Source organism: Antrostomus carolinensis, unplaced genomic scaffold (assembly GCF_000700745.2).
Source record: "Antrostomus carolinensis isolate BGI_N321 unplaced genomic scaffold, ASM70074v2 scaffold13887, whole genome shotgun sequence".
Taxonomy (NCBI): domain Eukaryota; kingdom Metazoa; phylum Chordata; class Aves; order Caprimulgiformes; family Caprimulgidae; genus Antrostomus; species Antrostomus carolinensis.
In genome coordinates this window covers 7,331-29,400 of record NW_010329695.1, presented here as the reverse complement: position 1 = coordinate 29,400, position 22,070 = coordinate 7,331, and the positions used below count along the sequence as shown (strand labels likewise).

Sequence of the window (22,070 nt, the reverse complement as noted above, 5' to 3'; positions counted from 1 at the left end):
TCATTTAATTTCACCAGGAGCAAAGTGAGACCAGGATCTTCTGCTGACCATCCAGCAATGGAAGGAAAGAGAGGATCAGATTCTTTAAACAAGCACTTTTTTTAGCAAGGAGACATGGAGATGAATGTGTTGGAGGGAGAGGCAGACCTTCCCTGTGCCAGGACACGTGAAGCCTACGATAGCAGCTCTGCAGAATGGCAGGGCTGCTCTGGGGCCAGCGTGAGCCGTTAATGGTTTGTCTGTTTACGTTGCAAGCAGGCTCGGGAAGAGCTTTAAATGCATATTTTCCTCTTGAAATATTGAATCTAGTGTTTTCAGTTTTGGAGGCCTGAGGAAAAAATTATGTTTCATATTTTAAAAATAAACACTGCTTTTACAGAGGGCTAAATGCAGACATCTAGTACCCAGCACACCTTTGCCTCTCGCCTTATTTTCAAAGCTTTAATGTTGCTTGTGTGCCACAACCTCTGCTAGTGAAAATATTCACCTGAAATGTATTTATCTTTCTTTGCTAATTAACAGCAAAATGACACAGAGGAACTTTATATTTTCCTCAGCAAGAACAGCCATAGAGGCTTCATTTACAGAGAGCTCTGAATGATCCCTATTCATGGCCAGCAAGTAGTGTCTGCACCAATAGATCCTTGTGTGATGGCAGAGCAACAGGAGAAACCTCATCCTAGACAGGGCTGGAGGAAAAAAATCTCCCAGATTTTATACTTTTATTTCACTTTATTCCCTCATAGTTGTAAATGTATGGGTGTAGCTGTTCTATATATTTGGGGGGCATATGTACCTCTGTGCATATAAGCACACGAGGATACCAGTGAATAGTATTTATACATATTAGTACTCATCTAAACCCATGCATTTATAAATATTAAACAAGTTTATAAATATTAAACGTTTAATGTTTATAAACCCATGCATTTAGAAACATTAAAAGCTCCCATGGAGGAGAATTATATGTCTGTGTGTATGTGTACACATAGATATTGACATGCATAAACACATACATGCAATCTTGTTTATGTGCATGTATGGTCACACATGCATATATTTATTCATCCATTCACAGGCACAAGCATTTATATATAAATTTTTTATACCAGGCTCTTTGTGTGTGGTATAAAAAGACCTTTATATACGTGAAGGTCTGCATGTGTTTTCTATACTACTCCAGGATCATAATCTGCAATTTTCACATCCTGCATGATAGCCCTTTTAATCTCAGGGACTCTGAAATAACAAGCAAATAAAATAAGATGCCACCAAGCTTGGAAAAGGGTTTCAATGATAGAAAGAGGTGAAATGGGAGCAAAAAAACCAAACCCCCTGTTCATCTGGAGCATTTGCTCCTTCTGGCTAAAAATTTCCAGCTAGCTCCAGAGATGGTGGAAAACATGTTGTTGATGGTGTGTACATGGGAAGATAGCAGTGGGGCAAATCCATGCTGGTTTTTCATGAGAACATACTCATCTTTTAATATTTTAATTAACACTGTTGAAAGAGTTAAGACTAGACTGGTAACTTCACTAAGGACAGGTCCTTTTTTTTTCCTAATCAAAAAGCCTTTCACCACAGGAGCTCTTGGTGTCTGTTGCAGCAATTCTGGAGTCAAGAGTGACTCTGGATAAGGGAAGAGAAAATGGGCTTTGAATTAAAGGTAGTTTACACAATGCAGATTAAATGGATGAGCGCTCCAAGAGTGTGCAGCTGGAAAGGTGAGCAAAGACTAATCCATCAGAGGAGAAGGGCTTTAATCAACTGACAATAGTGTCATACAGGAGTTTAAAAAAAAAAAAAAAAAAAAAAAAGAAAATAGATGCATTGCTTTGTGATGAACCCATCATTAAATTCATCTTACACTGGTACCAAATCTCCCTGTTGCTCTTCCAGAAAGAAAACATTGTACTTCTGCTCACTCGCAGCACCATCAGTCTTATTTGTTGATTTAGATTATTGGCTTTTTGTGGCAGGAGCTTTATCTCCCTCGTGTGTACAAAAACTGAAAGCGACGTTGTAAAAATACAAATCAAACTTCTAATCCGTCTGTCTATCCTGAGTTTCTTGTCTATTTATCTAGTTTAAGCTACTGAGTTTTTTTCTTTCCTTCCTTGCTCTCCTACAGAGGGGACACAGCGTCGTAGGGAAGTAACTGTTTCCTGAGGAAGATATTTCTTCTGCATCCTACTCTTTCGCCTCTGCTTCTCCAAGCTTTGCTCGCCTCTTCCTCTCCCCTCATCCTGCAACCGAGCATTCGCCCACAAAAGAAGCCAAGGAAGCAAAACCCCCTGGTCCCACAGGCTGGTTTCCAGCCCTGCACTTGGCAAATGTGGAGACTGAGAGGTGATTTGTGTGACGCTGTTCCTGTCCCCCCCTCCCTGGGCTTTGCCGGAGGAAGGACACAAACCTGAGACACCGCAGAACATTTGCTTAATGTGGCAAAAGCCAGGATTTGCAGACGGGAGCTGGTGATTGACAGGTTAACCCCAGTTCCCCAGGGCTGGTTTCACTGGTCCCACTGTTACGGTCCCAGATTCCCCACATACCAAACCGTTGCGGGTCTCTTTATAACTTCCCATCCCCTTTGCCGAGCAATGAAGCCATTGTGGAGGGGATGGGGGCCGGCAGGGCTGGACATCCTCCCCCTCCCCACCTTCGTGCTATATTTTCTCCTAGTCCTTCTTGCTTGTTCCTCTCCCCTCAGTGCCCCCCCAGCATTTCACACGTGTCAGGGGCTGGCCCCATGCCTCCCCGAGGAAGGGCAGGTTAATACTTCAGGGCCAAGGTTCTCCTTGCCACTCTGCATCCAGCCTCCGGCTCCTCCATAGCCATGGACGGGATTTTCTCTGCCTTGCTGCTCTCTTTGCTGCTTCTCCTCCAGAGCTATGGAGTTTGTGGGACACCTCCACAACCAAGAGGTAAGTGGGGACCTCAGCAGTGGGATGCACAGTGTTGGTCCTCTACCTCCTTCTCACCAGCTTGCTTTGGGACTGGGAAGGAGATGAAGGAAGAAGAAATACCCAACATCAGTCAAGGCAGCAAAGGAGTTTTCTCAAGTATTTTCCCAAGGCAGAAAATCCTGGAGATGTGTTTGCTTCTGCCTTTTACATTTCTTTAGACAAATGGTGGGAGGGACAGCAAAGGTGGCATCAGCTCAGCCCAAGTCCCCAGCGTCGCAGCAGCCTTGGGGCTCAATGCTTTTGGCTGGTGGAGGCCCAGGCAGGAGACGGTCTCTCCTCTGCCTCACAGACCTGATTCTCCTCTCTGCAGCTCTGCAGAGGGCTGGTTTTGCCAGGAGCTCAAGGAGCAGTTGGCCAGACACACTGAGCTCTGGTTAACCTCACTGAGCAGGAAGGTCTGGGTCAGGTTGCTGAGGATGGGCCTTTCCTAGGTTTTACTTCATCCGTTCTTGAGCAAAATCCTGCTCTGTTTGTCTTTCCAAGTGGGGTGTAGAGCAGGTAGATGGGAGACGAGCTGCCTGCTTTTTAGGTTGCACAGTCTCTAACTCCGAGTCTGCAATTAGTGTCAGCAAGAACTTGAACACAACGGGAAGGGTTGGAGGGTCTGGCAGTGAGGAAACATCTCACCTCTGCCAGGAGCAGGATGCTGCTGGGGCTCCAGCCAACCTGAGGAGCTCACCACAGGAGAAGTTGCCAAAGCAAAAGTTACTGCTGGGTTCTACAAATTATAAAATCATAGAATGGTTTGGGTTGGAAGGGACCTTAAAGCTCATCCAGTTCCAACCCCCCTGCCATCAGCAGGGACACCTTCCACTAGACCAGGTTGCTCAATGATTGAATGCTCTTGTGATGATGTATAATGCATATACCTGGGCAGATTGACAGCTGTGAAATAGGTGTGACAGTGACTGCAGTGTCAGCTGTCGGTTATGAAGAGGGGTTTTCTGATATACTGATCATGTTCTCCTGAGGAATTTGGAAAGGGAGAATTATCTTTGCTGCAGAACCTCTAAGCGCTACTGAAGTCAGGAAACTAAACAGACCAGTCATTCAACTCAGCCCTACCATGAGCAATCGCTGTTTATAAAATAAACACCTTTTAATTCTGAGTTAGTAGGCAGGTTTCCTGTTCTTTAATAAATATGGTAAAGATGCCCTAAGAGATATTTTCTGCTAAATCAGTGCATGAAGTTCAGCTTCTCCTGAATAATTTTAAATGTGGACATTTTTAAAAATAGAGGATGATTTTATTTCTGGTTTAACTCAACTTTAAAATAAACTCTGCTGAGTCAAGACGACATTCAGAGCAAGGGTGTCTGACTGTCACCTCCTGGAGATAACCAAGGCCTGTCCTCTAGACCCTGATGTGTGCACAGTGGCTGTGACCAGACAGGTTGAAATCCCAAAGCTCCCATCTGTTATCTCTTCTTTTCATTTCCCTGAAATATATTTCACTCTCATAAAAAGAGGTTAAAAATGTTGTTTAGGACAAAATCACAGAGGTCCCATGCAAAAAAATAAATTTTACCTCAAAACTTCTATTAGATTAAACTATTCCTAGGGGGAGAAAAAAACCACTTTTTTTCCTTGTTTTTTCACTAAAACAAATGTGATTCATTAGCTACAGTGGCAAAGGGGACTGAGGAACTGGAGGAACTGATTGCAAGACTGTGAGTCTTTCTCTGTACCTTCATTTCTCACCTGCAAAATGGGCACAACCAACCCCTGGCAAAGGGCTTTGTGGTACTATCAGATGGACTGACAACCAAGTTCTTCCGTCCTCTGCAATGAATTGTGGTGGCAAAACGAAAGTCACCCACATGGGAAAAGGTTATATTGCATTTTTTGTGGAAACTAGAGCATCTGACAAAGTAAGCACTGCCTGCTTTCCTTCTCCACACAGACCTTTCTGGGAGCTAGAAGCAAATTCAGCATTAGTGTCTCTCAGGAAACTAATGTGATTATATTCTTTATGGATCTATCACAGGGTATTTATTTTCATCAGCCTGAAAGACTGAAAGCTCCCTTAGATTTCACACTGAGGACTAGCTATAATATTTATGTCATAATTTGGAACAGATTTGTTGGCCTAAAAGCTCACATTTTAAAATATGTCCGCAGAAATCTCCTTTAAAATGTAACTTATATCATCCCTCTCTGCAGAAATCAAATATTAACGGAGCACTTGATGCCCCTACAGAGACAGGCTAAATGACAGAAAAAAAATTAAAAGAACTGAATGCTGTAGATCTGGTGGGGAAAATGGGACGATTCATTTAGAAAATAAAAAAAAAAATATAAGTCCTTTTTATGTTTTGCTGCAGTTGAACATTATAATGGAAAACAGCATGAAAATTAAATTTTTTAAAAAAATATCACTCAGCTCTTTGCATTGCTAATGCTTCCTGTTTATACCATTTACTTTTTACAGTGGATATGCATGTCTTACTATGGAGTTGTAGAGATTAACTATCAATTACATGGTTCTGCATCTCTCTGTTGTATCCTCCCTCACCAACTCAGAGAAATAAAACGGCGCCGGTCTTTGCTGTGTTACAGTATTTCATTATTAGTGCCACTACCTGAAAAACATGAGACTGGTTCATGTTATGTTGATTAGTTAATCTGGGTATCTCGATTCACGACGGAATCTGAACTGCAGAGTTTCACGCCTGTTTCTGGTCATGCATGATGACGATTCAATCTCATTAATTAATATCCATAAGGATTGCTTATCCATGTCCAAAATGTGGTAACTCCTTCTGAGAGGCTTTTTTTGATGCAGAAGTGCACTCACGATGTTCAGTTCACAGCTTTATTCCTCTCTCCGCACTGCTGTAAGTGAATTAAGTTTCATGTAGACATCAGCAATTGCCTGGGGTTACAAGTGGGTAACCTGCTCCTGCAAGCTCAGTTGCTATCTCATCAGCTCGCTCCTTCAGAAATCCATGTTGTCAACCAGGAACTGGGCTTTTCTTACAGACACTTTCCTATGAAATGAAAAAAAAAGAACATTTAGAAATAATCAGTTGAAGTGGTCTCACTGGGCCTCTCTGAGACAGGCGGAGAAAAGATTGAAGCTTGCAGGTCCTCTAGCCTCAGCTGCTGCTCCAATAGACCATTTTTTCCATCTTAGGATACTTTTTCTTTTATTTTTCTCCTCCCTCCTTATCCTTTCTAGGCACCCTGTGTAGAACCAAACCCACAGACTTGGTGTTCATCATCGATAGCTCTCGCAGCGTGCGCCCACATGAGTTTGAGAAAGTCAAAGTCTTCATGTCCCGGGTGATCGAGGGGCTGGACGTGGGCCCCAACTCCACCCGGGTGGGTGTGATTAATTATGCCAGTGCTGTCAAGAACGAGTTCTCCCTCAAGACCTACCAAACCAAAGCTGGGCTCCTGCAAGCAGTCCGAAGGATTGAGCCACTCTCCACTGGGACTATGACTGGTCTGGCTATCCAGTTTGCCATTAGCCGGGCTTTTAGTGACTCAGAAGGGGCCAGGGTGAGGTCTCCCAATTTTAATAAGGTAAGCAAATTATCTGTTTCTTGGATGCTCCTTCTTTCATGTGGCTCATCATGGAGTGGTTGGAAAAATCAGAAAAGGAGGAAAGGTGATTTTCTCTGTGCTTTGAGTGTCAGGGTTAATTGTCAAGGGTGGTAAATCTTTGGGAGGTGGAAACCTCACAACTCATCTTGGAAAAAAAAAGATCAACTTTCTTTTGGGCAGAGCTGGCCAAAAGTTGTCAAGGGTAAATTTAATCCAGCTTCACTAGCCCTCCTCTCTGCCTGGAGTGTCTGTCCTTTGGGAGATGACCTCCTGCTTCCAATGTGCCTGCAACAACGTATCACCATGAGATGATGATTTCAGCCAGGTTTGCTGAGCATGAACAATGCTCATCTTCCCAAGATAGTGTAATAAAAAATACTTCAGAATCCACCATAATAAAAAGCAAGGCAATCTTCTGAAAGTGTCCTTCGAAATGACCCCTTTCAGTTGCAGATATAAGGCAAAGTGCAGTTTCAGTGTTCTCCACTGCTCTTCCAGTTTTCCAGAGGCTGCCTTATGGCTACGTTCTCCATTCTGGGTATTTCTCATTCATTTTTTCTCATTCATTTGACTGAACTACTACAAAAAGTTTGTGGATTCAGCCTTGAGCTCAAACCTGCTATTTTCTAGAGTTTCAAGCAACTGTCTGTTGCTGCCAAGGTGTGTTCTATTTGTCCTCACTTTCCCAGCAGCAGTTAGCCTGCTGTGGGGTCGCAGAAGAGGCAGCATTCATCCATGCTGCCCTCTCCCACCACTCTCACAAAGGCTTTAGAAAAAGGTCTCATGTCTTGGAGAGCTCAGGGCTGTCGAGTTTCTCCATGGATGACTTCACTGAAGAGGTGTTTCAGATATTGCATGGGAAAGAGATGTTTCTTCCAGTGCACCCATTCTAGGGAAGATGGTGGGAAGATGATAGGTCTCCAGCATCTCCTGTCATCTCAGCCTGGCCAGAGCACCCTATGGTGGAAAAACATGAGCAGAATGGGAGCTGCAGGTCTCCTTTAAGCAGCTCCCATTGATTTCACTGGATTTCTTATTATTTACCATTCAAACAGAACAAATAACAGGATCTTTTCAGATCCATTTTCCTCTAGGATCACTACCCAATTCATTCACAACCCTCCCATATTTCACCATTTTTCTTCATTTTCTCCATATCTTTTTTAAGAAGAAGTGACCATATTTAGGTCAAGACTGAGACACAGTTCTGAATTATACAATACTCATAACACTTTCAGTATTAGTCTCTATTTTTTTTTTTTTTCTTAATACAGCCTGACACCTTACACGCAGCATTGACCATCACTGCAGATTGAAAAGACATTTTCACTGGGCTGCCTATGAAAATGTCTGGATCTTTATCTAACTAATCTCTTCCACACCATTTCAGGAACCCCTTTCCTCGTGCACTATTTTCCTGCTCTTGTCTACTCTGCAGCTGGGCTGTCAGACAACTAACTCAACATGCTCCTGTAATCTTTGTGGTTTCCTGTCATCTCCATATGTGTAAGAGCTGCTATGTCCTGCTCATTCAACAAACAAGCCTTTAGTTTAAATATCCAAACACTTAAAAAAAAAAAAAATCCATTTTTTTTAGTGGCTTGCTGCAGTAGCACAGCTAAAGCATCAATGTTTCTGAGGACAGTGGTAAGAAGAACTTCAAAGTTGCTTTGTCTCCCTGAAATCTTATTTCCTGGACATCTAAAAAAGCAGAAGAACAGTAGTGGTCTTCTTCATTATTCATCTTAGGCAATAAAAAAGAAGAAAAATAAAATCACTACAGGCTTTTATCTCTTTCCTTCCACTTTGGATCTGGTCAAAGAGACAGAATCACAGAAAGGTTGAGGTTGGAAGGGACTTCTGGACGTCATATTGACCAACCCCCCCAACCTGCTCAAGCAGAGCCACCTTGAGCTGGTTGCCCAGGACCATGTCCAGGTGGCTTTTGAATACCTCCGAGTTGGGAGACTCCACAACCATTTGCATTCCTTTGTTCCCTGGTTATTTTGTGCTTTTTTCCACAATTCCTTGAAGACCAGCAAACTTTTCCTTCTGTGACCCTTATGCTGCCCTGGCTGGCCCCATCACCTGCCTGGGTACCTTTTTAGTGGGACTATAGACCAAAGGAGATGGAAGAAAAGGAGCAATGTGATAAATTCCAGCTGGTACCTTGAAGCTCAGGGGATTCATATCTTTTGACTTTTGCAGTAATTTAGGCAGATAGAGCTTCCAGAAACGTTGGACACAGTCCTTCCTCCTTTACACAGCAGAAATCCAGCAAGACCTTGTGAAAATCTGAGCTATGATTGTCAACCACGTGGGACACTGGTCAAAACATCACAAGATCATTTAGTCTTGCTGTGCTCTGTGTGGCAAATGTCACCCCAGGTCGGGGAAAAGCACTATTTGTTTCCATAGGAACTCAGGGTAAAATGTGTTTATACCTTTATCGAAAACTACAGGGGTACCCAATTACTTTTCTCTTCCTTTAGGAGGAACAACAAATAGAGTGTCAAATTGCTGAGAAAATCAAGGGCTTATTCAACTTTCTACCCAAATCCCCTTTCAGTGCTGTTCCAACATTCACATTGTACACAACATAACGAGACACAGCCACCTCATTAGCTGCTGGATTGTCTACCCATGGCAACCATGAGCCATGAATACCTAGGCATGCCCGTGAACACTGCGGTGTCTTAGTTAACCAGGAATAAAATGTGTGATGAGAACATGGAGGATTTCTAGAAATGACAGAAGCAACACAAGGAATTCCTGGAATTCACAGGAAAATGAAAGATGGTGATTAAAATGAGTTTTGACCCTGAAAAACAACAGTTTCTGGGTTTTCTTAGGGCAAAACTGGAGATCCTGTTCGCCTATGAGATAGCAAAAGTGTTCACCCTTTCTTAATTCTTCTCACATAGCTACCTGCAGAGTCCAGCACAAGCCCTCAGCTGCAGAGCAGTGTCAGCCTCTCCAGGCTGTAGAGGTTGCTCCTTTCTTACAATATGTCTCTTGCTCTTTACCAAACAAGGCAGATACCAGGACTCTCAGCCTTTTAAATGAGACAAGGTCATAACACAGAGAATTACAGAGACCCTGTGGCTGGGAGTAATTTGGAGGTGGGCTTCAAAAAAAAAGGACTTTTTTTTTCATGCTGGAACCCACTGCCTGAGGCTGGCAGGGAGGGCAAACGTCTAGAGGAGGAATCCTAGGGAAAAAAATAGGATTTCCTGATTATAAAGATAACTACATGTGATAGCAACATCACTTTGCACTCACTCTCTTTCTTACACTCTTTTTGTAAGCACCTGGTCCTGATCATGGTTGTAGACACACTCCCTAGCTGGTTGGTGCTTGGTCTGACTCACTGTCACATTCATTTTAGCCATGGGCTCACTGATCAGTTCCTGATGCCTGATCCAGACTCTTTTGTACCCAGAAGTTGAGTTTTCTCCAACAGCAGGTCAGAAAGCAACATGGATTTTGAGTGTTCTCTCACAGCTTTTCACACAGATGATGATCTTTCCCATCAGATCCAGCTGTGGATGCTGCTACCAGACAAATCCTGGGTCGTATCTGGGGCTCAGGCTTATATGAAGATGCCTCCCTGATATGAAGAATGAAAGGAATTGATTAAACTTGGAGAAGCACTTTATTTAGACAGAGAAATGCCAGGAGGACATGCAACACCTTCATCCTGTGACAAACACTGCAAGAAAGATACGCAGCTCCTGACAGAAACCTGTTCATAGGATGGTGTTGCTCACAGAAGTGACTTGATAATACACCTTGTTTCCTGACAGGTTGGCTTTTGAGAAGCTCTAATTGGCAGCCCCCATCTCAGAGCTGCTGGCTCTATGGAGAAAGTCGAGGGCTCTCTCTCCTGGCAGAAAGCACGATTGCATGGTTGGCTCTGCTCCTTGGCTTGGCTGCTAGTCCAGGAACAACCTGACTGCTCCTTTCGGTCCATCTTTCATTTCCATGATCATTCCTCTTTACAATACACACTGACATCTGCCACAGGTGACCTTTTTCCTTATTTTGTCCTCAAAAAGAAGATAAATACTTGAATTTATTCACAATACACACTGACATCCGCCACAGGTGACACTTTTCCTCATTTTGTCCACAAGAAGAAGGGAAATACTTCATTTTTTTAAATTTTATTTTATTTTATTTTTCTCTTGGAAGCAGCCAGTTACAGAATTGTGATGCTACTGGGAATTTCTAATGTTGTAGCCCTTAGGAAGTGCTTAAACTTACAGACCTGCACCAGAATGAAAAGCTCTACATTTTTTTCCTGGTTCACCCATATTTTGCATAGAAAAGAAGCTCTGAACAGGGCAGCAGATTACTTTAGTATTTGTCTGGGGCAGATGACTGCAGCATTCAACCATCCCTCAGCTGAAGGGTAAGCAGAGGGAGGAGGAGCCACCTCATCTACAAGGCCAAGGCCCCTTGGGTTCATGGGGTAGGAAACTCCACTCCTGACTTCACCTGAGGTGACTTTTCTCCTGCCTGAGGGTGTAAAACAGCCACCACACTGTCCTAACTGAGCAGCCGATGGGTCTGATTTTATCTCCAGAAAGATGGAGAGCATCTAGGCATGGAGGAGAATGACAAGTACTGCCTTAAGGACCAGATGATAGCTCATTCCAACTCCATGGTGCTGCCAGATAGATTTTTTTTCCTGCCTTTTCCCTTTGATGTTTCTTGACTTTCCGTGTTACTGAGGGTGTTTGACTGCAATGTGCAGGTTTTATCTGCTGATTATATTTCTCCATATTACATTACATCCCAATCAGTTGCTCTGGAGTTGCCAGTGGTGTCATAATAAAACAGTTGTAAGGAAAAGTGGCAGGAGCAGATGAATTGGCAAAGAACAAAACCAAAGGTTTCGTGACAGTGTCACTCATCAGAAGAAAAATAAAGAGGGAAATGGACAATCTAGCAACAGGAGTAGGACTCTTGGAGGACTTCCACTGGTCCAGGGCTTTGTCTAACCCAGGGTGAAATCCAGTTCCCACTTAAACCAGCAGCCATTTTAATGCTGATGTTAGTAGGGGTATGATTTCACCCCTGCTATTGATTGTGGAAAAGGGAATCAGAAATCATGGCAGGCACCGACACACATTGTGACCTTAGGCAGATCTCTTCCCCTCTCTCTGCTTCAGCTTCTCCATCTATAAAATGGGGAAAAGTCTTCATCTCACCAAGTTTCCATTATATTTCCTGAGGTTCTTTGAAGTCCCATACTGAGTTAGAGGTGGCCTTAGTGTCAGCTGGGGAGTTCATGAAGATAGTTAGTTTGACTTGAGCATTAGTTTGCGTTTGAAGAATGTAACCTTCACTTTGGTTTCCTTAGGGGTGAGATGCACCAGTTGTCCCCTAATGAAATCAGATTCCTGACAGTTTAACCTTTACAGCTCAGAAAGAACCAAAGCTCATACAAAAGAATAGCTTAGGAAGAATGGGAAGAGGCGGAGGAGGGGGTGGCATTTCCTTTTTCTTTAATTTTAGAAATGTGAAACCTTCTTTAGTAACCCAGCCTGTTAAATAAACAACAGTGATATGAACTCCCATTCAAGCATACACCTTGCCTCTGTCCTCTTCCGTGTAGGTGGCAATCGTTGTGACTGATGGACGTCCCCAGGATGGAGTGCAGGATGTGTCAGCAAGGGCCAGAGCAGCTGGCATCGAGATCTTTGCCATCGGGGTTGGCCGGGTGGACATGCACACCCTACGGCAAATTGCTAGCCAGCCCCTGGATGATCACGTGGACTATGTGGAGAGCTACAGTGTTATAGAGAAGCTGACTCACAAGTTTCAAGAAGCTTTCTGTGGTAAGTCCTTGCCACAACCCCGGGTTCCTAACCAAGAGGTACAAGTGGCTGCCAGCAAGCTTTTCACATGGAAGTTGCCTGTGTGATCATCCTTCATCCATCTGCTTCCTCTTTCCAAGGACTTGGGTCTGCAGGAGCACAAAGCAGTATGGAAGACAGATGTTCTTTGAAGTTGTCTTTCAAGGATTTCAGGTTTTAGTTAAAGAAGTCTCAGACTTCATCGGCACAAAAGAGTGTGTAAACATCACCCACGTACTCCTTGAGGCATTGAAAAAGAACCTGGAAAACATGACTTTTATATGGATAAAGTCATTCCCTTATATTTAAGCCTATCTGGGCAGTTCTGAAAATCTCGCTTGTCATTCCCCACATCAGTATTGTCTTCTGAATTCCCAGTTGAGCACGGGAGGGTTTCACTTCCCTGCTAGAGGCTGAACTGCCTTTGCCTGACCGTGCTGTTGTTTTTGCAAGCCTTGTGAGGCAGAAAACTCTCCTGGCTGGTGCAGTCTCTAATGTCTTTCTGCACAGCGTCTAAAAAGAGCCTGACTATCCTCCAAACACTTATTCACTCCTACATGAACCAGTGAATGGAGTGAGAAATCTTTATTACTTTCAAACGTACCCACAAGACTGTAGGAGGTGGTCTATAAATATCCATTTGATGTGTTAGCAAGAGGGGCCTGGGGGGTTTTGCACGCCCATCCCATTGAAGCACAGACGTGTGGCAACACTTTTTAAAAGGTGTGATACACCACATCGCCTATGGCAAGGCACTGCAAACACACACGCACACAGCTGGACCTGTAAAACTCTCTGAGACCAATTTCTTTCAGAGGTGTAAAATTTCATGATTCAACTTTCAGGTTGAAAATGATGGGGGTGAGCAGCTTTTTGTCAAGGAAAATTTTCCACCTCTGTAGGAAGGAGGAAAATTTTGAATATAAAGTGAGTCATGTATTATAATCAGATGTCACTGCACTAGAAGCTCATGAAAGAGAGGAACAAATGCCTCATACTAAAGGGGGGATAGAGACAAAACTTGAGAAGGTGTAATCTAGGCCATGAATATTTGTGGGAGTTTGTGTTGGCTGCCCTGGAGTCAGGAGTCAGGCAGAGATGGAGAGGCCTGACAATGTGTTTTGAAGTTCTGGTGTTGGTGTCATTCAAAAAGAGAGAGAGAAAAAAAAAAAATCCTTTCCGTGCCTTGCTTTTCAAATTCGTAACATGGAGATGACAAAGTTCTCTCCGTGGTAAAACCTCTGAGAGATGCATCTGAGGGGAAGCACTGAGCTAAGGATTATTACAGCTAATGGAGAATAGCAACACAATGCTGCCAAGTGGGCTGTTCTCATGCTATGCAAGCAGCTGCACCAAACCATCCTTGGAGATGTACCCAAACACCACCTGTTATTGGGAAGCACCATCTGTGGGTACTGACAGCAGGAAGAACTGTGCAGCACTGTCCAAGCTGTTTCCCATAATACTCAACAAATACACAGGGAAAAAGGGACACCCTTGGTGATCCAACCGCTAGTTAGACTAAGATCTCTGTAGGCTTCAGAGAACTCAACCTAAGAACCCAGCGTTGCAGCCATCTGCATGGTTAGAAATATTCCTAATGATATGAGCTACACATCTGCTGGGAAGATCTACCAGCGCTGACACAATGTGTGAATTGGGAAGGCCAGAAGTAGTGCAAAATACATGCAGAGCAGAACACAAATAACTTTAGAGGATGAACAGAAACCCCTTAACTTTGAAAGACTTTGGATGACCTCCCATCATTATGATAGAACCAGAAATTCTCAGTCTTCTGAGCAGATTTCTCTGGTATTTGTAAACAAATGGCTTCAACCAGATCTGTTTAGTTTTGAGTTTGTTTTCCATTGTCTTTGCTGTAGCGGTGACAGTGTTGTCACTCACTGAACGCTGCTCGCTCAGACTGCTGCAATTCAGCTTCTGTTTGCTCAGCATCTCAGGAGCCTGATCCAGGTTAAGATCAGCAGGCAGAAATGTTTGTAGAGAGCGAATCCGAAAGCTGCATGTGAGAGGGTAGCTTGGAAGTGAATTCCGAGTAAGTTTGCACGTGAACCCCATCCAGAAAAGACAACTGTACATGAGGCTGATCTCACTAATCATAATTGTACCACCTAGCTGGAAAAAAATGGGTATTGGCCAGCCCAGATGGTATGCTGGAAACCAAATCTCATCCAGTAGCTTTGGAGACTGAAGTATATTGTGATAAGTTCAGCAGACAGATGGGTTTTGCCCTCGGTATGGAGACTATTTCTAGTCCTGGCTGTGCCCTGGAGTCAGGAGACTTGTGTAAATTTCTCCTTGCCTCTTCTATCTCAGTCACTACTCAAGAGTAATGACCTCTGTTGCTTTGTCTTGCTGCAGAACAGGTTTAGTCATCACTGAGTGCATGGGACAAATATGCTTTGTGGATGGGCCAAGCAGGCTCTGGGTTGAGAAGCCTTGGCATGATCTCTGATTTTAATCTGCACCTTTGCTTCCAGTGGTGTCAGACCTGTGTGCCACTGAAGACCACGACTGCGAGCAGATCTGTATCAGCAGCCCAGGAGCATACAAGTGTGCTTGTAAAGAGGGTTTCACACTGAATAACGATGGGAAGACCTGCAGCGGTATGTAATGATTTTCATTTGCACTGAGCCAAGCTGTGATCTGCAGTGCTGTGGTGGGGCTAGGATTGAGACAGGGTAGACATGTTCTATTCAGAAGAGGCAGAAAAGGACAACATGCATTTATAACCAGGAATCATTTTGAAAACATCAGTGTGAAGCGTTGTTGAGTATTGATTGATTAAACCTATTTCATTGGCGATAAAATTAAACGAGGGTTATATTTTCCTGGGGTCTTAGTTGCTATCTTCTTTCACCTTCTTCTCATATTTTGCTTCAGCTTGCAGTGGTGGGTCAGGATCTGCTCTGGATCTTGTTTTCCTGATCGATGGCTCCAAGAGTGTGCGGCCTGAGAACTTTGAGTTGGTGAAGAAATTCATCAACCAAATTGTGGACTCGCTGGAGGTGTCAGACAAACAGGCCCAAGTTGGTCTGGTTCAGTACTCCAGTTCTGTCAGACAGGAGTTTCCACTGGGGCAGTTCAAGAACAAGAAGGACATCAAAGCAGCAGTCAAGAGAATGGCCTACATGGAGAAAGGAACGATGACAGGCCAGGCTCTGAAGTACCTCATTGACAGTTCCTTTTCCGTCATCAATGGAGCTAGGCCTGGGGTCCCCAAGGTGGGCATAGTCTTCACTGATGGACGGTCACAAGATTACATCACTGATGCTGCTAAGAAAGCCAAAGACTTAGGTAGGTCTCCTGAATTCTCAGTGGCTTGTTTCTCCCTTGAACCAGGTACTGCATCTAGTACTAACCTAGGTATGACTCTTGCCCTGGAGATGTCTCTTACTTAGGAGAGAAACAGGTTATTATAGCGTGACTTTGTCGAGATGTTGCCTGACTATCCCTGCATGCTCATAAAGAACTTGGAGCAGCTCTGGCTGGGGTTCAGACAAATCTTGGTTTGCCAGCAGCTGGCTTTTGTTCCCACAGCTTCTCTGTGTCTTTGATCTAAGTTTGCTGGAGGTCTCTCTGCTGGGTGGGATGGAGTTTCATACATTTGGTATGGGATGCACACTAGTCTAGCGTGCTTCACACAAATGTGAAGGAAACCACAGGAGGAAGCTGAGGATTTTTCTGATGTTGGTAATGAAAGTCAGATCAGCATCAGTGGATACTCACAGCAAAGACAACCACCAGAGAGCCCCTTGGAGAATAACAGGAGTGTAGGACAAAGTGTGACTTGGCTGTATCAGCCTTCAGGCCCAGAAAAGAAAAAGAATAAAATAATAAACAAAGCAGAAACACAGATTAAGGGAGTAACTGTGGACGGCCTGTCCAAATCCCAGATTCATCCAGACACACTAATAAGAAACTTTCTTCAGCTTCTACTAGAATATTAAAAGCATAGTGGCTACATATTGATAAATTTCTATGTCTAAACACTATGAAGTATAAATATCTTGAGATCTGCCCCTTTGCTGACCTGCTGAACAAGTTCCCAGTCCCCTGACGTCGCTGTGTTAAACGGATGCAGCCCATGTGAACATGCTTATGAATTGCTAAATCCTTTACTTCCTTTTAACTTCAGTCTCCACCACTAGATGGGACTAAGGGCTAGCACTCATGAAAAGCCCGTGTTTACAAAGCAAGTTGACATATTATGTGGACGTTCAGCTCTTATAAAACAAAAGGTTCTTGTAAACTGTATTTATAGAATTTATTCCTCTGTGATGATAAAACTTTATGCTTTGTTTCTTCCTCCTCTCTTGTCCCTACACAGAAATCTCCAACATCTATTCAGAAGTGATTTCAATGGGATAAATAACAAGATGTTTATTACTAGACTCCAAACTTCCTCCTTGAGTTGAACATTGAAAAAAACCCTAAATACACCTCCAGAGGTAGAAAGACGAGGCAAAAAACAGAGGAGGGGAAAGCACTACCATGCCTAGACATGGCCAAGTAGAGACAAGGAGTTAACTAGTATCACCACTCAAGCCAATGGGAAAACTATGATTCAGTTCAATAGAAACAGGTTTAAGCCAGTGGTGGCCAATCAGTCTCTTGGCAGTGAACCACAGTACCTGGACATGTTCTTAACTCACACTATGGGTTGCTCTTGACAGACTGTTTGACTTGCAATTTTAGAAAGAAAATCAGCTACTGTTTTGCAGAAGCAGAGGTCTCCATTGCACGGGGGACTTTGCCACTACATAGACTGATTAATGGTGGCTGCAGGCTATTTTGAAACCTTCCACTGGTTCCTTTTGCTGTATTATCATTTCCCTAGTAGCTGGATGCTTGATCCTGTCAGGGTGTTGCCATTATCTGTCCTTCCTTGTATCTCCAGAACATTGTTCTTGTGGTGGTAGTGGTTAATGTCTGGATAATTCTAGTAAGACTTTGCAAAAAATATTTTGGAATCCTGGTTGATTTTTTGAAATAGTAGCGGGTAAGGGGGTTAATTTCCCAGTTAACATCTGCAGAGCTGTGTGGAGGCCACGGGTCCAGAAGGTGAGCAAGGATGGACAAACTGGCAGGTGGTTGCTACCATAGCAGCAAGATGCTCCATGGCTGGCTGACTGATGGGCTCCTATTGCTCGCAGGCTTTAGGATGTTTGCTGTGGGAGTTGGCAACGCAGTCGAGGATGAGTTGAGGGAAATTGCTTCAGAACCAGTAGCCGAGCATTACTTCTACACAGCTGACTTCAGAACCATCAGCAAGATTGGGAAGAAGCTACAAATGAAAATCTGCATTGGTAAGAGTGGGGGATTGGGGAGAGGGCATTTAGTCACAGAATTTGAAGGCTGGAAGCAGAAGGACAAAACGCCCCTTCAGACACTTTACAAACAGCTCTCTGTTCTCATTCTATCGAGTTTGCAAAGTACTTGGAAGGATCATGAGACATCAACACTTTGGGTGGTTTCCTGAACCACAGCCACCCCTACACCTAAGCCATCTCCCCCTCTCACTTCTCCCTCTCTTTTTCCCCACCCTTCTCCCCTTCTCTACCTTCCTTTTCAGTAACAATGAATTCAAGCTGTAGTAGGTCCTGAGAATAGCCAGAAGTGTTGTAAGGAAGGAAGAGATGCTCTTAAAAGAGAAACTAAGGGTTGATTTATTTGGCTTAATTTGAAGATCATCACAAAACTGGGCGTCTGAGTTGAAGCTCACTAACCGCTGGCTGCTTTTACAGTGAAACAGGCATCACAGGGGTGACACATTTCAACTTAAAATAAGCATCTAGTATCTTCCACGTGACTCATAGGTGTCTAAACTTGGGCAACATGAATGCTAAGTTGCTCACATTTGGATAGCCTAGTGAAGCAAGAGCTGAGAGAGTGCTGAGTGGGAGACAGGCATGACAGGAGCAGGCAAAGAATAACAAAAAAATTAAAGAATTTTGACCTGTAAATATCCTGAGTCTAAAAATGCTTAAAAAAAGAATGATCACAGTTACTTTAGATTTTTTTTTTAACTAATCATATGCCTCCTAAAAAAAAAAGGAAAGGAAATATTTGTATTTATGTGATTATTTCCAGTGCCAGCTTGTATTTATCAACAGATGGCTAGAAATCTTGTCTTAATATCCAGCTTTAGTTTACTCACAACTGGCTTAATCCTGTTGTGTTTTTGTGCAAATGATGTCCTCTCCCTCACAGTCCTTCTCCCATTTACTCCTTCCATTTGCTCGGCAGCTGAGCTGACTCAGTGTGATCCTGTAAACATCTCCTTTCTTTTCCCAATCATCTCAGTACCCTTTTTCATTCCTATTCTTGTTTAAGTTAATTTTTCTTGAAGCACATACATAAATTATTGATATAGATTAGCAAACTGATTAATGCACATTGCTCTGCCTGCTCAAGAAATGGAGTGCTGAAGCAAAGCTTGAGTGTTGACTCTCAGAGGGTAAACAGTGCCTCCAAAGTTTTATTTCACAAGAGTTTATAAGAAGCAAAGAGTATGGCCCACCATGGTGATGTTATTGGGAAGAGGACTGGCAAAGAGAGATTGCTTTGTGGACTATATTTAGGCATCAGGAGTAGAGCTCAGTGGGTTTTCAGGAAACTCAAAATCGAGGAAAGACTCTTTTTTTGCACAGAGTGTGGCCTATATAAGAAGAAAATGTGAGATTCTCTAGTCTTCCGAGGTTAAAGCCAGAAGTGATCAGTCAGATAATTCAGAGGAACAATAATTTTCTTTCCTTCACGTTTGTGATAAAGAAAATAAGTATTGCTTTGTTTCACTTGTCGCAGTGATTTTGATTTAATCTTTTTTTTGTGCTACTTAACTCATCTTCTCGATATTCTGATTCACAGAGGAAGATCCATGTGAATGTAAATCTATTGTGAAGTTCCAGACAAAAGTAGAAGATCTCATAGATACATTGCAGCAGAAATATATCCTTTCCAAGCTGTCTTTGCTCAGAACTCAGTGGGTTGGGTTGCGTTTTCTGGAGGGACCAGTGAGAAAAATCTACACATTGGGGAAGAAGGCTGGGTAGGTGTTCAGGAAGCTGGGAAATAAGACACTTAGGTTATGAAAGTGCATAACAAGAAGAGTCCCTGCACCAGAGTGTGAGCTACTGGTGTGACACAGAATAACTAGAACAAAAACAACAGAGCCAAAGTGGAGTATGTCAAACCATCACGAGAGCAATGAGCTGTAGGCACCAACATCCAGGTCAGTATTTTAGGAAGATGCTTAAATGCTGTCAGTGTGACTACTGTGGAAGCAGGGGGTTGTGCATGGGATGATGATGCTACTTCTGCAAGTTGCAGGTTCTGTGAAGCAGGACAGAACGTGAAGGCTGAGAGCAGCAGTGGCTGACACTGAGCCATGGGCAGATAAAACCACTGGTGCACACATGCAGCTGATTCACTCCATCATTAAAGCTCCATGGACAGGATTCTTTTAGTCTGAAGGTAAATGTCTACAGTGCAAACATCTGAGTAGGCTGTCTAAATTGGTCCATAGCACTAGAGTCTTCTACAGCAAACCACTTCTGACTGCATAGATGGTGGTCTGGACAAAGTCAGATGAATAGGTCCAATAGCCAGAGGGACAGGTCCAAATTCTTCCAGCTGGCTCAAGCTCAGCTGTGAGAGACTGACTCTCATGTAACTGCTCTCTGCAAACATCTCCAGTGAGGTGAGCTGAATCCCAACTGAACTGAGGATGGGGGACTGCATTCTGTCATGCTGGGTCCTCTCGTCTTGCAAAAAGACCATGAACAAGTGGTTGAAAGAGAAACAAGAAAAAGAAAAAAAGCTGTGAATAAGATTCAAACTTCTCCTGGGGAGAGGAATTAGTGAAGCCTTTGGGTGACTCAAACAGGACTAGGGAGATTTATCATCACTGAGAAGAAGGAGATAATATAATTTTAAAAGCAATGTTCTAATTTATTCACACATCTCTGTGCTTTGCTACGTTAGGCGCACGGTGTATTTTCTACTCTTTAACTCCAATTGAGTGAAATCCACAGCTTATGTTATGCAAAAGGTCAGAGTAAATCAGTAGTTCTCACCCAGTGGGTTGCCGCTCGGAGGCACATCATGAAAAGCAATTAGTGAAAAGAGCAGAAAATTGCGACACACTATATAACTCTAAGAAAAGCACTGTGCTCCACTCTTCACACAGCCCGTACTGCTCAAGGTCAGGAGTTCTCTGTCAACCACTCAAAACACCCTCCAATTATCCTCATGTTTTTTACTCTTCCTTTTATAGTAAATTTATAGCTGCACGTATGTGCATACATATGCACGAACATTTTTTTTGACCTGCAATAAAAGCTCAACCTGAAGAGTTCTGGAAATGCCAGAGTAGATGATGCCAACATTCCTGTGCTCCCTGCTCCCAGCCAGGCAGATCCATTCCTTACCTGGTCCACAAGGCAGGGGAGGACTCGAGCGATGAATCACTAATGTCTACTTGCATTTTTTTTCCCCTTAACTTTTGCTCACTGGAAGCTGTAGCAAAAAGGATCGAAGCCTTGGAGAACAAGATCATCTAAGATCCCAAAACAAGATTCTTTCCCTCTTCTCTAATGTAACACAACTAGAACTCCTTCACTTGTAACAGAGGGCAGCTCAGCCACGCTACTATGGCCAGCTTGTATTTTTATTTTTATTTTTAAAGAGTCTAGTCTACCTGCATTTGTTTAAAAGGGAAGAAGTAGAACAGTAGAGCAGATGTTGTGTAACAAGCAGAGCACTGTGTGTGACTGAGAGCTGGACCACGCTAATGTTTGCTGCATCATATAGAGTGCATCTATTAAAAAAAAACAAAACTGGAAAGATTTGGTTTTGATTTAAAGCTTAATATATATATATGTGTGTGTTAATAAGTACTTGGTTATGAGTTCTGTGAATCCTCGCTGTGTTCTTCTGCGTCTTTTGTTTCTATGCATGAGATAATTTAATTTAAAAGTCAAAGTGACTTAAAATCAACTCAGATGCTGAGTGTAAAACGTTAAAGCCGCTGATCAGCTCCGTATGGCAAGCACGATGCATTTGTCACTAAGTAGGTGAAATACAGTGATGATTTCTGAGTGTGCGTGCGCAGGCAGGGTAGGATAGGATGCTGCTGCTAGTTGGGTTTATCTAGAGCTAGATAAAGAAAAAAAGCTCAGCTTTCCTAGCCAGCAAGTGCTCTCCCAATGTCTCAGTGAACTAGCACCTGAGCTAGACTTGTCCTGGGCAAGTCCTGAGAATGTGCAATGAGCCAGAGGCTGTGGCATTGCATTAACCAAGGCAGTACTGGTAACACCAACCCCAGGAGATGTGTCCCTGCTCCTCAGTTTTCTGGTCTCCACATCTTCAACTGAAGCTACAAAACATCATTAGCACCTAAAACACAGGGAAGTGCTGCTGGAGCTGCTGACGATGGAAGCAATGCCTTCAACAATGTGTTGACCAGAGACTCACTAGTTCCTCCTTATCCCACACCTCTAAGCACCTTCAAAGTCAGTAGATTCATCTCAACACCTTTCAGACTCTCCTGTTTCTGGATTCCTGGCACTGGCAAGACAAAAAAATCAATGTGAGCTGGAAGCACCTAACGCTGCATGTGTCCTTCAGCTGTAGTCTGGTTAGGAGTGGAGTGAAGAGGCCATATTCA

The 22,070-nt window shown here is 43.3% G+C and overlaps 1 protein-coding gene across 1 annotated transcript; it reads left to right on the top strand.

Moving 5' to 3' along the window:
* Window positions 1-2,836: 2,836 nt before the first annotated feature.
* On the top strand, window positions 2,837-21,225 carry MATN1 (matrilin 1). The gene is made up of 8 exons (XM_010172672.1): window positions 2,837-2,924; window positions 6,148-6,494; window positions 12,139-12,361; window positions 14,881-15,006; window positions 15,284-15,697; window positions 17,557-17,709; window positions 19,271-19,351; window positions 20,915-21,225. The coding sequence occupies exons 1-8, from the start codon at window positions 2,837-2,839 to the stop codon at window positions 20,962-20,964; spliced, it is 1,482 nt and encodes a 493-aa protein (XP_010170974.1). The 3' UTR covers window positions 20,965-21,225.
* The last annotated feature ends 845 nt before the right edge of the window (window positions 21,226-22,070 follow it).